The 12,896-nt window shown below is 50.2% G+C and overlaps 1 protein-coding gene across 1 annotated transcript in view; it reads right to left on the bottom strand.

Annotated features, from left to right (window-relative positions):
• Window positions 1-12,896, bottom strand: part of KIF9 (kinesin family member 9) — a gene marked incomplete at its 5' end in the record, with an annotated part of 22,593 nt that overhangs the window by 3,521 nt on the left and 6,176 nt on the right. The window contains 7 exons of the mRNA XM_009867941.1: window positions 993-1,172; window positions 2,782-2,990; window positions 6,747-6,874; window positions 7,899-7,989; window positions 9,146-9,201; window positions 10,392-10,496; window positions 10,896-10,964. Coding sequence (XP_009866243.1) covers window positions 993-1,172; window positions 2,782-2,990; window positions 6,747-6,874; window positions 7,899-7,989; window positions 9,146-9,201; window positions 10,392-10,496; window positions 10,896-10,964 — 838 coding nt within the window. The remainder of the gene's footprint in view (window positions 1-992; window positions 1,173-2,781; window positions 2,991-6,746; window positions 6,875-7,898; window positions 7,990-9,145; window positions 9,202-10,391; window positions 10,497-10,895; window positions 10,965-12,896) is intronic.

Below are 12,896 nucleotides of genomic sequence, written 5' to 3'. Positions count from 1 at the left end.
TTGGGAGGTGCTGGGGATGCAACAGGAATTCTGTCCTTACTAATACGGGGAATTTCCCAGACTGTGCTCTGCTTCATTTCTCCAGCACGTCTTTTCCCTGGAGCAGGAGAGCCCCCCAGCCCCTGGAGAAAGTTGTGGTGCCCAGGAGAGGAGCCGCTTTCCGTCGTGGGAGTTATGAAGGATAAATGAGGTTAAAGGCAGAGCCCTGTTCTTGCCAGGTGATGAAACACCACTGATTTTTTACCCCGGTTTTAGCTCTGGGATGACACCGGTAGAGAGCAAGGCCGTGCCTGTGCATTTCAAAAAAAACAGCGAATGCACCTGGAGCACCCCAAAAACACCAAGCCCGGGTGCGACGCAAATCAGCGGCCAAGTTTCTGCACAGTAATGATGTGGCCCTACGTGTCTCCTGGAACAAGCCAGGCGTTTCTTTCAGCACGGGAGGCATCCGCAGGCTTACGGTCTTCCCTCACGTGGGGCAAATCCGGGGATCCAGCAGGATTGTGTTCCTGTTTCCAGAGACTCAGAGCCCAGCAGAGATGTGCACGGATCACCCTGAGCAGAGGTGCGCCTCGAACCCACGAGGGTGGTTGCTTGTGAAGAAATGACCAAGCCCTGGAACCTGGGTAACGTTTAACTCATGGGGGTACAGAGGAGACGTCTGTACCCCACAGCCAAAGCCTTGGCCCAGCGCAGTTCCTTGGCCACCATTTCTTTTGAAAGAAATCAAGGAGGAGAACCAGGCCCACCAGTGAGATGTCAGCTTCGTTGTGAGAAGTTTTTACCCAGAGCATCACATCCAGTGGTGCGGCCAAGGGGCAGCGTGTCACTACCAGTGAGAGACAACCATCAGGAATTCAGTAGTGTTATAAAAACCAACCAGCCATCAATAAAAAACAAGTCTGGGAGGCAACACGGAAAATGCCAACAGAGGATGGTGGATTTTAGTATCCAAGCTAAAACAGAGGCTGTTCTGAAACCCCTCCCAGTACCTGAGAAGAGTTTGTCCCGGCTCCGGTCGACGAGGCGCTGGCAGTACTGGATTTCTGCCTTCAGCTCCTGCGCTTCAGCAGAAGCTGACTTGTACTCTTCCTTCAGGTCTTTCAGCTTCACCAAGAGCAAGAAATCGCTCTCGTCAATTATGATCCGTCCTTTCTGCTGAACGTACGCTCCTGGAGGGTGAGAAAAAGGAAATGAAGGTTTCTCATGAGGGTGGAGAGGGACAAAGAGCAGTCATTATGCTTCGAACCGCACGGTAGTTACCCAGTTATACTGAGGTTAACCACACAACTGACATTTCCTTAGACAGGCTTTCCACAAACGCAGCAGCGTGGGGCAGAAATCGCTGCTGAGCTCCTGAACCTCATGAAAAGAGAAACCCTCGCTTTGGTAGGGATCCAAGGGGATTTGCTCAACCTTTAGCAGAAAGAGCTTTGCATCCAGCGGGACCAGACCCGACAGGAAACAGCCCCTTGGAAAGCACAGGCCTAAAATGTTTTCTCTGGGAGGATAAATGGAACCCAGCAGAGCAGCGGTCACTCTAGGTCTGACTCTCGGGGCCTGCTCGCTGGTGACCATTCCCCTTCTGCCTCATTCCCTCTTATTTCCTGCTAATTGCCAGGCAATAAAGGCTGTAGTTTCACAGAATTGCTTTTGCTGTCCTCCCCACCTGCAAGGAACACCACTGCTGCTTCCTCTCCATCACGCACTGAGCGCTCTGGACCACTCTGCTGTTCAAACCATTCATTTCAGATTTCTCTCCTTGCCGGGAGGCATTTCTTTTACTCTTGGGAGTCCTGCTGCAGGGAGCACGAAACTGGATACACTTCCTAGTCTCATCCAGGCATATTCCGCCCAACATCTTGCTGCGGCAAAGCAGGAAGGCACTTACCCCCTTTTTACCTCTAGTATGAATCTGGGATTTTGACTTTCATAAAGCCAGTCCCCAACTGAGTTGAAATCAAGCTCTAGGAGATGCAGCAGATCTCCAACACAGCCAGGGAGTCGATTTCTGCCCCATGCCGACCTGTGCTCGTCAGCGGCACGCTGCCTAACCCTTCACAGAATGGGGTGAGGGATCCACCTGACGGCAGCTCACCTCACTAGTGTAAAGGCTGAGTAGCACGACCTGATGAGGCTGAAGGAGGTGGCAACCCACAAGGCCAGCTGCAGAGCTCGGGCCTAAAACCCAGCCTGCTCCGCTGCCCTGGCAAGCAGCAGTGGTGTCACCAGCTGAACTGGTGGTTTCTGGGTCACTCACTTCAAGAAAGACACTGAGGTGCTGGAGCGGCTCCAGAGGAGAGCAACGAGGCTGGGGCAGGTACCAGAGGGAAAGTCCTGTGAGGAGAGGCTGAAGGAGCTGGGGGTGTTTAGCCCAGAGAAGAGACCTGGGGGGACCTTCTCACTCCCTGCAACTCCCTGAAGGGAGGGTGCAGTCAGGGGGGGATCGGGCTCTTCTCCTGGGCAACCAGTGACAGGACAAGAGGGCCCGGCCTGAAACTGCGTCAGGGGGGGTTGGGGGTGGGGCTCCGGCAGCCTGGAGAGGGTGCTCAGGCACTGGGATGCTCTGCCCAGGGCAGGGGGAGTCACCGTCCCTGGGGGGGTTTAAGGAGAGGTTGGATGTGACACTTAGTGCCCTGGTCTGGCCCATGTGGTGGGGTTGGGATATAGGTTGGACTTGATGATCTCAGAGGCCTTTTCCAGCGTCAATAATTCTGTGATTCTGATTCTGTTCCCTTTTCTAACGGTTTCTCACCGGCCAGCGTCCACGCAGCGACTTACCCTGCTGACGCCACTCCTGCTTGCGAGTCTCCAGGGCCCTGTTGATGCCGTCCATCTCACGCTTGATGGAGGAGATCCTCTGCATCACTGCAAAGTTCTTCTTCTTCCTCGCGAGGAGGATGCTTTTGTTCTCTTTAAAGATTTGGATGATCTCACTTCCGCACTCCTCCTGAAATTGCTCAAATGCCACGAGCTTGGACGGAGGGGAGCTGCAACAGAATTCGGAAGAGATCGCACGCGGGGAGGTCAGTTTGTTCTGCCCCGCAGAGCGACGCGGTTCACTGGAGCGACCATGGCTGCGGTTTGTGGATGGTTTTTCAAGGAGCCCTTTGAGGATCTTGCCATGCTGACCTCACCCTGTTACCATCTCTGTGCCAGCCTTTACACCCACTTTCCCCCAGTGCCACCATCAGAAGAAAGAATTGCTTACGTACAAACCACATTCCTTGGGAGATGCCTCAGAACTGAGTTTTCCCTGAAAAGTGCGCTTTTACTGGTTTGAATCTTCAGAAAAATAATGCACGCTGTTCCTCCTTATTGTTAAACAGAAATGCCTTTGCTCTTCCCTCGCTGGATCTCCCAGCATAGACCAGTTACCTCTGCCAACCAAACCCCAGAGCGGCACGTGTTGGACGGCTCGACAGTGCTGCTGCTCGTGGCTTTTAAGCCTGACATATTTAAAAAGACTGAATTCAAAGCGCCGTGTGTCAATCCTGACTTTTCTATGCTTTAGATGCAAGCAAGCCCCTGTGACCTGGCTCTTACTTCAAGACAAAACCTGACAGGAGGTTGTAGCGAGGTGGAGGTCGGTCTGTTCAACCAAGTAACAAGCAACAGGATAAGAGGAAACCTTCTCAAGTTGTGCCAAGGGAGGTTCAGGTTGGATATTAGGAAAGATTTCTTCACTGAAAGGGTTATTGGACATTGGAACACGTTGCTCTGGGTGGTGGAGGAGTCTCCATCCCTGGAGGGATTTAAAAGTCAGGCAGACGCAGCGCTTGGGGATGTTGTTTAGTCGAGGACTTGTCAGCGTTAGGTTGGGCTCGATGATTTTAAAGGTCTTTTCCAATCTAGGGCATTCTGTGATTCTGTGACACAACTCTGCACGAAAGGAGAGTCCCTCAGGAGAACATCATGCTCCCAGGGACACCGCTCTGTGCCACGTGAGGTCGTTCTGGCTGAGTGGGCTGGATGTGGCAGGAGAAGGCAGCTAGAAACCTCCCGTCCAGACGGCTCAAAGCAAAACCCTCATTGCTGCCTTCCCCTGACTGACCTCGTAAGGGCATTTTTCAAACTCCTCAGAGCCTGCGGGAGGCTGCTTTCCCCGCCAAGCTGCTGGCAAAGCGCTGTGAACAACGGCCGCTGGGCAGATTGCCACCGCTACAGCTTCCAACAGCCGGCTACCACGCTGCTTGGAGCACTCTGGGCTGTGCCTTAGGCAGCTGCAGCAGCAGCCTTCCCTGCCAGCCACAGGACTTTTTTCAAAGAACACCAAAAACACACACAGAGGGCATGAAGGAACATGACAACACAGTCAGGTGCTTCACAGGTAAATTCTCCTGGGACAGCTTCACTGCGATGCGGCAGGAGCGAGCGAGGAAGAGTCGTCAACAGCACAGGCAATCGAGGTGCTTGTAGTGCTTTGGAGCTGCGTCACTTGGAGCTTTGAGAGCTTAGAGCAAGAAAAGACGGCTGGTGAGGGGAAAAGTGGTGTCCAGACCAGTTTGGGGGGGTCCTGGCTGAGCTCTGGCGAGCTGAACAGTCTCATGTTATTAGAATCATCGGACGCATCGGGTTGGAAGAGACCTTCAGGCCATCCCTGCAGTGAGCAGGGACATCTTTAACTGGATCAGGGTGCTCAGAGCCCCATGAAGCCTGACCTTGAACATCTCCAGCGATGGAACCTCCACCACCTCTTCCAGGAAACCTGTGCCAGTGTCTCACCACCCTCAGCGTAAAGAACTTCTTCCTAATGTCTCATCTAAATCTACGCTGCTCTAGTTTAAAACCAGCGCTGAATGAAACGCGATGAACGAAATGAAATGTAATTCAGCGCTGCCTTCCCCTGCTAAACTCGTATCGTGGTACGAGCAGACAACTGGCACGTTGCTGCATTTTTGGGCACTCTCCACTCTTCCACCCAGATGTGGCACCTCCTGCCTTGACCTTGTGCAGCTACCAACCCATTTTCGTGAGTGCGTGGGGTTCAGGCCTGGATACAAAGTCTCCCTGCATTTTTACCACAAACCAAAGGGTAAAGAGCGTTACAATTTTCAGAGACGTAATCGCACCAGTGTAAATCACCTGGCAAAGGGAATATACACCCTTACAGGGAAAGCTTACCTGGGCCGCTGGGAATCCTCCAGGGGAGATGGATTTGGGAGCCCAACCTCAAGAGTTGCTGCATCCTCCTTCCTTTTTCCCTCTTTCACAGCCAGATCCCTGGTGGAAATCAATACCGGCATTTCTGATGGTGATTTTGATGGTGAAAAACCACCCAGATCTCTCCCAGGAAGAGAGTTCCTGACTTCTTCCATTCTGACAGAGCCGGGAGAGCTGAACTCTATTAATTAATCGCTTCATAATAAGCGAATGGAACAATAACATGCTGTGGGTGCTGGCTTTGCTGCCTCAAAAACTAGCAGTCTGACATTGCAGTGAAATACCTACTCACAAGGAATAAAATCAGCCCTGTGCTCACAAATTCCTACTCCCTAGAGTAGAGGGACTGTCTTGCATAGAAAATGCTAGGGAACACGGCCCAGGCTGGATCAGGAATCTTGAGAAGGATCACAAGGACAACAGTCCCACCCTGTCTGGGTCAGGAGAACCCTCTTTACCTTGAGAGGAACCTACAAACTGCATCGCTTAGGATTTCATCTAATCCCACATCTAAACCCAGCTCAGCTCTCTGTTCTTTGCCCTCCGCTCACCTCCACGAACACCCCCAGCCTCACCTGCAGGGGATAGTGTCACCTCAGAGAGATACAGGAAAGTATCTTTTAATACAGAGACGCTTGCCAAATCTCCTTCCATCTCCTTGAAAAACAGAACTGCACAGAGGAGTCCTCCCCGTCACGTGGCTACTAAAGCCTTGGTGGTTCCTCTAACACAAGGACTTCAGGGAAATGTCAGAGAGGAACCAGGCAGATGCTCTTGGCCGTAGAAGTAGTTGTAGAAACTGTCAGTGCAGGGACTTCACTTCTATAAATTGAAAGATCTGGAGGATCTTCCTCTGCTCAGTACAGAGGGCTGGCTCTCTCTTCCCCCTCAAAACCTCTTCTCCTTACCCACTCCTCCGACCACTGTCCCTTCCTCCCTTTCCACCTAGCAGATCTCCTGCCTAACACTTGAAAGAAAAGCTGCGGGTTTATCATGTCTTCGGATGCCATCGCAGGACTGTTCCCCTGCCCGCACGTTCAACTCTCTCCCCGTGCTGTGACAGGGTAACCTCATCTGTGCTGGCTGCGAGCTCTTCAGCTCAGAGCCTGCCCACCCAGGGTGCCCACAGCTCAGAGAATCACAGAATATCTGGGGTTGGAAGGAACCTTGAAAGATCATCTAGTCGACCTCCCCTGCCAGAGCCGGATCACCCAGAGTAGGTCACACAGGAACACATCCAGGCAGGCTTTGAATGTCTCCAGAGAAGGAGCTCCCACCCTGAGCAGAGCTCTGCGATCTTGGTTCATCCGTAACGGACACAAGGATGAACGATTCACGGCAAATCCTCCGGATAATCAAGGTCTGCCCTACCACAGACTGTGCACATTCCCTTAACGTCCTCCTGATGGTGGGGCCACCGCAAACCCTCCCAGCGCTACGCTAGAATGTCATCCTTGAGGAAACGTGGAACATCCATGTGCCTGTTAAGGTGGCGTCAGCTCTGCCTTCCTCCATGGGCTGCCCGTCACGCCTTGCCCAGAATTAGCAGAGAAAAGAGAGAACTGCCCGACGGTTTCACTCACTTGGGCTGCTCTGCAGTCATCCTGGACACCCTCGAAGAACGTTCAGATGAAGAACGAGCAGTTATGGTTCCAAAAGACTGGCCGTCCTCTTCCTCCACCAGGTGGCCATCCACATCAACCACAACTGCCTGGAAACGGGAAGGAAGAAGCTGTGGACCAGGAAGCGTTAGATCTGTAGCTGTGTACACCACCAGAGCTCCAGAGCTCTTGCCCAGCAGCTGTTCCAGGCGGGTGCACAATCTCACCTGGAAATCCGAGTATTTCAGGGAAGCTTATCTATGAGAATGAAGCAGAAACTAAAATGGGGGCCCCAATTAGCCTCAAACTCATATGGCAAATGTTTCAGCCAGTTAGGGGGAGAAGAGCTTGGGTTTAGTGGCACAGAAATAAAAGAACCCTCAGAAACCTTCATTTAGCAGAGATATATAAGGTAACTACATTTCTTTTGCTTAAATCACCTCAACTATAAAACAGAGGGGCCATTAAGAGCTAAAACCACCTTAATCAGGTTTCAATTTTAGTTTCTGCTTCTTAAGTCTTGAACAGGCCTGTTAGAGACCATGTGCTTCTCTGTTCTACAAATACTCGGCATTTTCCCTCGTGCTTTCCTTCCGAAAAAATCAAAGCATCCTCAGTTAACCCACAGGACAAGTACATGACTCTGTAGAACAGATAATTATTATTTTTTCTGCCTTACTGGGTAAAACCAAGGCAAGGAAAAAGCCTCATCAGAAACATCATATTTCTCAGGTGGAGATAATTAATGAAAAATAGATTATAAACTATGAGATAGAGTCCACATCTGAATTCCTGGTTTACATAGGAAGCATTTACTTTGCTCCAGAGCGATCTCAGCAGAGGCAAGTGATCTGACCCTGCCTTCTACAACACACTGACAGACAGGTCACCTCCTAGTCTGTAATTTCTTCTTTCATAACCTATTCTGTTCAGATAAGGGGCCTAACCCTCTGCTGATGCAAACGCCACGTTGTTAAGAGGCGTGCCTCCGCTCTGTGCGCGTTTTAGGACGCGCTCAGCCCGTCCACACCTCCACGCATCAGGTTTTGACGGGGAAAAGCTGAGAACTCCAGGCAATTCACATTTCAAAGGAGCCGACTCTCAGACGGATTCTGGGTCGGGCTCGGGCGTTACCTTTCCAACAGCTGAAATGGCAGCGAAGTCATTCTTGTCGATCAGAGCGTACTTGCTCCGCAGCCTGGCCTCCACTTCACGCTCCTGTTGACTAGAGGAGAAAACAACCCCTTTACTGCCGGGCTCACGGAGGACTATTGCCCACGCCACAAACCATACCGGATTTCCACAGAAAACCATCTTTTACTGGTGATTTCATTCCCAAACCCTTCACAAACCATACCAGATTTCCAAAGAAAACCATCTTTTACTGGTGATTTCATTCCCAAACCCTTCACAAACCATACCAGATTTCCAAAGAAAACCATCTTTTACTGGTGATTTCATTCCCAAATCCTTCACCTTGCTCCTTCTACTCTTCTCCATGACCTTTGTAACCCTGACCCACTCTCCCTTTAGGCCTTGTAGACATGGAAGCTTTTTTGAGAGCCGTTTCAATACTTAGCATAACCTTTTAATGGTCCAGATCAAATAATACCATTTCTCTTTACTGCCTTACTTTAACCTAGAGATTTTTAAGCTAAGGGACGTATTCACGGCAAGAGAACAAGCACAGCATTGTCAATAAGTTTAAATACACCAAGCCTGAAAATCAGTAGAGAATCTGCAAGTTCAAGAGGTAGAAGTGCACTGTTTCAGAACCAAGCCCAAAAAAATCATAAACAGGCAAAATTTTACCACGAAACCCATTTTGGTCTGGAGTCCCAGCAAAGCCAGGCTGCCCAGCGGGATGATGTACCATGGGCACTTGCGTTCACACAGATTTCTTGAGGGCAGAGAGATTTTCTACAGGAATATCCCAACGTAATCCCTACTGCCTAGCCAGACTACTGCTGCAAAGTTTGGGGAGGCAGCGAGGGGGTGGGTTGCCCTAATACCCTTCTTCTTCTTTGCTCTCTTCTGTTTCATGATCTGGAAGCTGCTTGTCCTCAAACTCTATGATCCTACGATTCCATGATCCTACAGAGCCTGGTTTCCCTTTTGAAAAGAAACTGCCTCGCACTACGGACGTACGCCCCGTGCCTCGGGATCCTGCCCAGTTTGCTTGTGCTCAGTGACGGTGTATTTGCCAAGCAGAAAAGTCTTCTTGGGCAAATTTGTGCAGAATTGGGTATTCAGTTACGAGTTATTCCCTGTTTTTCAGAATGTTTCTTTCCGGATGTCACGGTGAAGTGTGACAGCACAGCTGAAAGCTTGGTGGAATTTCTAAACCTCGCCACGAAATGCACCGCTCGTGGAGATCTTACCTTACAATCAGCTTGAACTGCTTAAACACCTCCTGGATTTGCCTGACGTTCACTATCTGAGGGAGAGAGGAATACAGGGGAGATGGAAGTAAGTATTTCTCTGCTGTGGTCAGCTCTACCGATTCAGGTAGTTCAGATCGTGAGGGCTCTGCTTTTCACTTTGCTGGGTATCCACATGCAAGAAGAGTCACCTTTATCCTGTGCTTGAGAATCAGCCTGGGGGTGGATCCACTCTGAGGGGATTTTTAAAAAGACAGGGAATGGATAGACTGTGGCAAATTCCACGGTGCGCGTGGCCAGGGAGGTTATTTACAACACTATTCACGATCATTTTACAAATTACATTGATGGCACCTACTGACCTTCCAGATTAGGATGTTACATCATTTTTGCTGCTGCCCAAGACTGCCTGAGTACCTGCAACTGTCAGAATGTTCTCTTTTATCCTCTTACCCACGACAACAAATCAACGTCATTGGGCCACACAGAATCACAGGATGGTCGGCGTTGGAAGATCCTCTAGTCCAACCCCCTGCCAGAGCAGGATCACCCAGAGTAGAGCCTACAGGAACGCATCCAGGCAGGTTGGAAAGTCTCCAGAGCAGGAGACCCCACATCGTCTCTGGGCAGCCTGGGCCAGGGCTCCGGCACCCTCCCAGTAAAGAAGCATTTCCTCCCACTATCTCTGTTTTGGAGATGATGAGCAGAGGTGTGGACAGACAAGTCACAGGCAGTCTGGAGCTGAGCAGGGAATCAGCTCTCCCATCCATAACTTCCATTTTCTTACATTTTATTTTTTTTCCCGTTCGCCTCCACAGGAATATTTGCGTATGCAGGACTTTTGCTGGTCCTTTTCGCAATATTTTTGCAGTCAACAGGTAGTTTCAAGCTGAGAAACCCTTCTCTAATGAACTTGCCTCTAAGAGACAGGGCATATTTTAGCAACACGCCCTGCAAAGATTGAGTTTAATGTTGGCAGGGCAAAATCTGGACATTAATCTTTCAAAGAAGTTCCAAATAAACCAATTCAGAGGGTTTCAGGACTGAGGAGAAGTCTCCTCAAGCTTCCAAAAAACCCAGAAAAGGAATGAAAACAAGGAGACGCTCCTTATCACACACACAAAAAGTTAAATTACAATTTTGTAGCACTTCTGGGGTTAAAGAAAGCCTCTTTCTTTTTTACTGTCATGCACTAAAATGAGATGGAATCAGTATTTATGTCCTTCCCTGCTAGAAAGCTACTTACATCGATTTCATCAATGTCTCCATTTAGGTATTTTCGGACTTGAGACTTAATCTCTGCTATCTGGACGTCAGTCAGAGGGTCGTAAGTCACCGGAGAACAATTTACCTAAGAAAAAAGGTGAACATCTGAGCATCAGTAAACTACAAAAAGCTAAGCAGACACCCAATGTTGCTTTGCTGCACCCGGGGAAGCCTTATATTTAATTTCTGGCTGCGACTTCTCATCACTCGAGTTGTGATGCTGAAAGCAATGTGCTCCCCTTTGCATTTAAATCAAATGAGAGGAGAGCTTCAAGAGCCTGAAAAAAACAATCTCCAGTGGCTGAGGACCAAACACATGCCCTCTCACCACGTGGGATCGTCAGAGCTCTGCCTAAACCCCAAAAGACACTGCTGGAAGTGGAAGAATACAATCACACCGGACGCTACGGTCAAAGATCCTACTGCAAAACAAAGATCATGACAAAGTAGGTCCCGTCTAAAGATGCTGCAGCATGTTCCTTACCAAGCTGTTATTCATGGCTAGTTCCTGCTTGAGAAGAGCAATCTCCCTCTCCAAAGCCTTCACTGTGCCCTGGCAGAAAAACAAAAAGGAGTGAACAATTGAATGCCTGTCAAGGGTAGATGCTCTCTATCAAACCCTCTCCCTCCACACAGGGGAAGGGAAAAGGGAATAAGGCAGAGAGACTTACGAATTGGGAAGGAAAACTAAAAGAGCGTTAATGGCACAATAACGGTGATAAGAAGAAAATCAGGAAAATAATAGCACGTAGACAAATGTGTACAAAACCAATATCGAACCCAAGTCCCTGATGGCAATCTGCGGGGACGCTGCAGCGCAGGCGGCACCAGGGCAGCCCCAGGCTCAGCGGCAGCGAGGGACCGGGCACAGGAGCTGGGTTCAGGGACTGAGGATCGGGACCAAAGGCAGAAGATTGGCCGGAGTCCTCCTCGGACGCCGGCCATTGAAGAAGAGGGTTTAACGCCGTGATCCCTCAGCTTTATACTCAACGTGACGTGTACGGGATGGAAAACTTTGTTGGCCAGTTTTGGGTCACCTGTCCTGTCCGCTCCTCCCCGGAGGCGCGATCTTTTTACTTCCTTTCGATCCTTTTACTTCCCAGCAGCCTCACTGTGTTACAGAAGATTTATCAGTGACCTTGGCTACTCTAGGAGTAAGTACAAGCAAGAGCCTTCCTGCATACCGATCCCTGGTAGTAACTCTAAACACCAGCCGTTATCACTTCTAGTAGCAGCCACTGTCTGCCAAAACTCACTGTTGACTTCAGAGACTGAAAAATAAAACCACTGAACAGAAACCGTTCCATTTAGCTCAAACCAGGACAAGGCTCTTGGAGAAAAAAACTGCCAAAAAAGCGGCACTGAACCAGCTAGAGGAGAACATCACGGCTGCGTTCGCGCTCCCCCAGGGCTTGCTGTCAGGTTGGCCCCGGTGAAGCAGTGGGTCTGGAAATCCCTTTGATGAGCTGCCAGCAAGGCAGCTTCTGGCTGCCTGCAGAGCCGGCCTAAGCCATTCAAAGAAGGGCCACCTGCGTTTTAATTTGGTGCTTTCCTGATCTGAAGGGCCATCAGGTTCTGGAGCAGGAGATATTATCTGAAAAGCAAAGAAGGTTTCCACTCTGACCCTTCCTGAGCTCAGCAGGAGTTCTGACACGGATTTGAAGAGCTGTGGGAGTCTCCTGCGGTGTATTCGATTGAATTTCTCCCTAATGTGGAAAATGTTCCAGCATTCGCTACTCGGAACCCGTTCCCAGAAAGGTGGGGGTACACAAATCTCCTCGGGATTCAGTCAGAATTGGTTATCGAGCCGCTTTTTTTAAGTGCTCTGTTGAGTATCAAGAGCTTCCCTAAGCAGGATTCTTTTGGCTCCTCTTTTCCACTCCACACACCTCAATAAAAAATGAAAGGGACCGAAGAGGAAAAGACAAGTTTGTTGCGCAGCTGCTTCTGGAAGCTGCCGGAGGAAACTCCCCGGCTGGCTCTCTGCTCGCCACTGAGATCAGCTCGTGACATACAACGGTTCTCACGCACCCCACGTGCTACGGATCAGCTGAACATGAGCCAGCAGTGGGACCAGGTGGCCAAGAAGGCCAACGGCCTCCTGGCCTGTATCAGAAATGGTGTGACCAGCAGGAGGAGGGAGGTGATCATGCCCCTGTACTCGGCACTCGTGAGACCTCACCTCGAGTGCTGTGTCCAGTTTTGGTCACCACAGCACAAGAAGGACATCGAGGTGCTGGAGCAGGTGCAGAGGAGGGCAACAAGGCTTGTGAGAGGTCTGGAAAACAGGCCCTATGAAGAGCGGCTGAGGGAACTGGGTTTGTTTAGTCTGGAGAAGAGGAGGCTGAGAGGAGACCTTATTGTCCTCTACAACTACCTAAAAGGAGGCTGGAGTGAGGCTGGTGCTGGTCTCTTCTCTCTAATTCCTAATGACAGGACAAGGGGAAATGGCCTCAAGTTGCGTCAGGGTAAGTTTAGGTTGGAT

Source organism: Apaloderma vittatum, unplaced genomic scaffold, assembly GCF_000703405.1.
Source record: "Apaloderma vittatum isolate BGI_N311 unplaced genomic scaffold, ASM70340v1 scaffold17274, whole genome shotgun sequence".
Taxonomy (NCBI): Eukaryota; Metazoa; Chordata; class Aves; order Trogoniformes; family Trogonidae; genus Apaloderma; species Apaloderma vittatum.
This window is presented reverse-complemented; position numbering and strand designations above follow the sequence as displayed.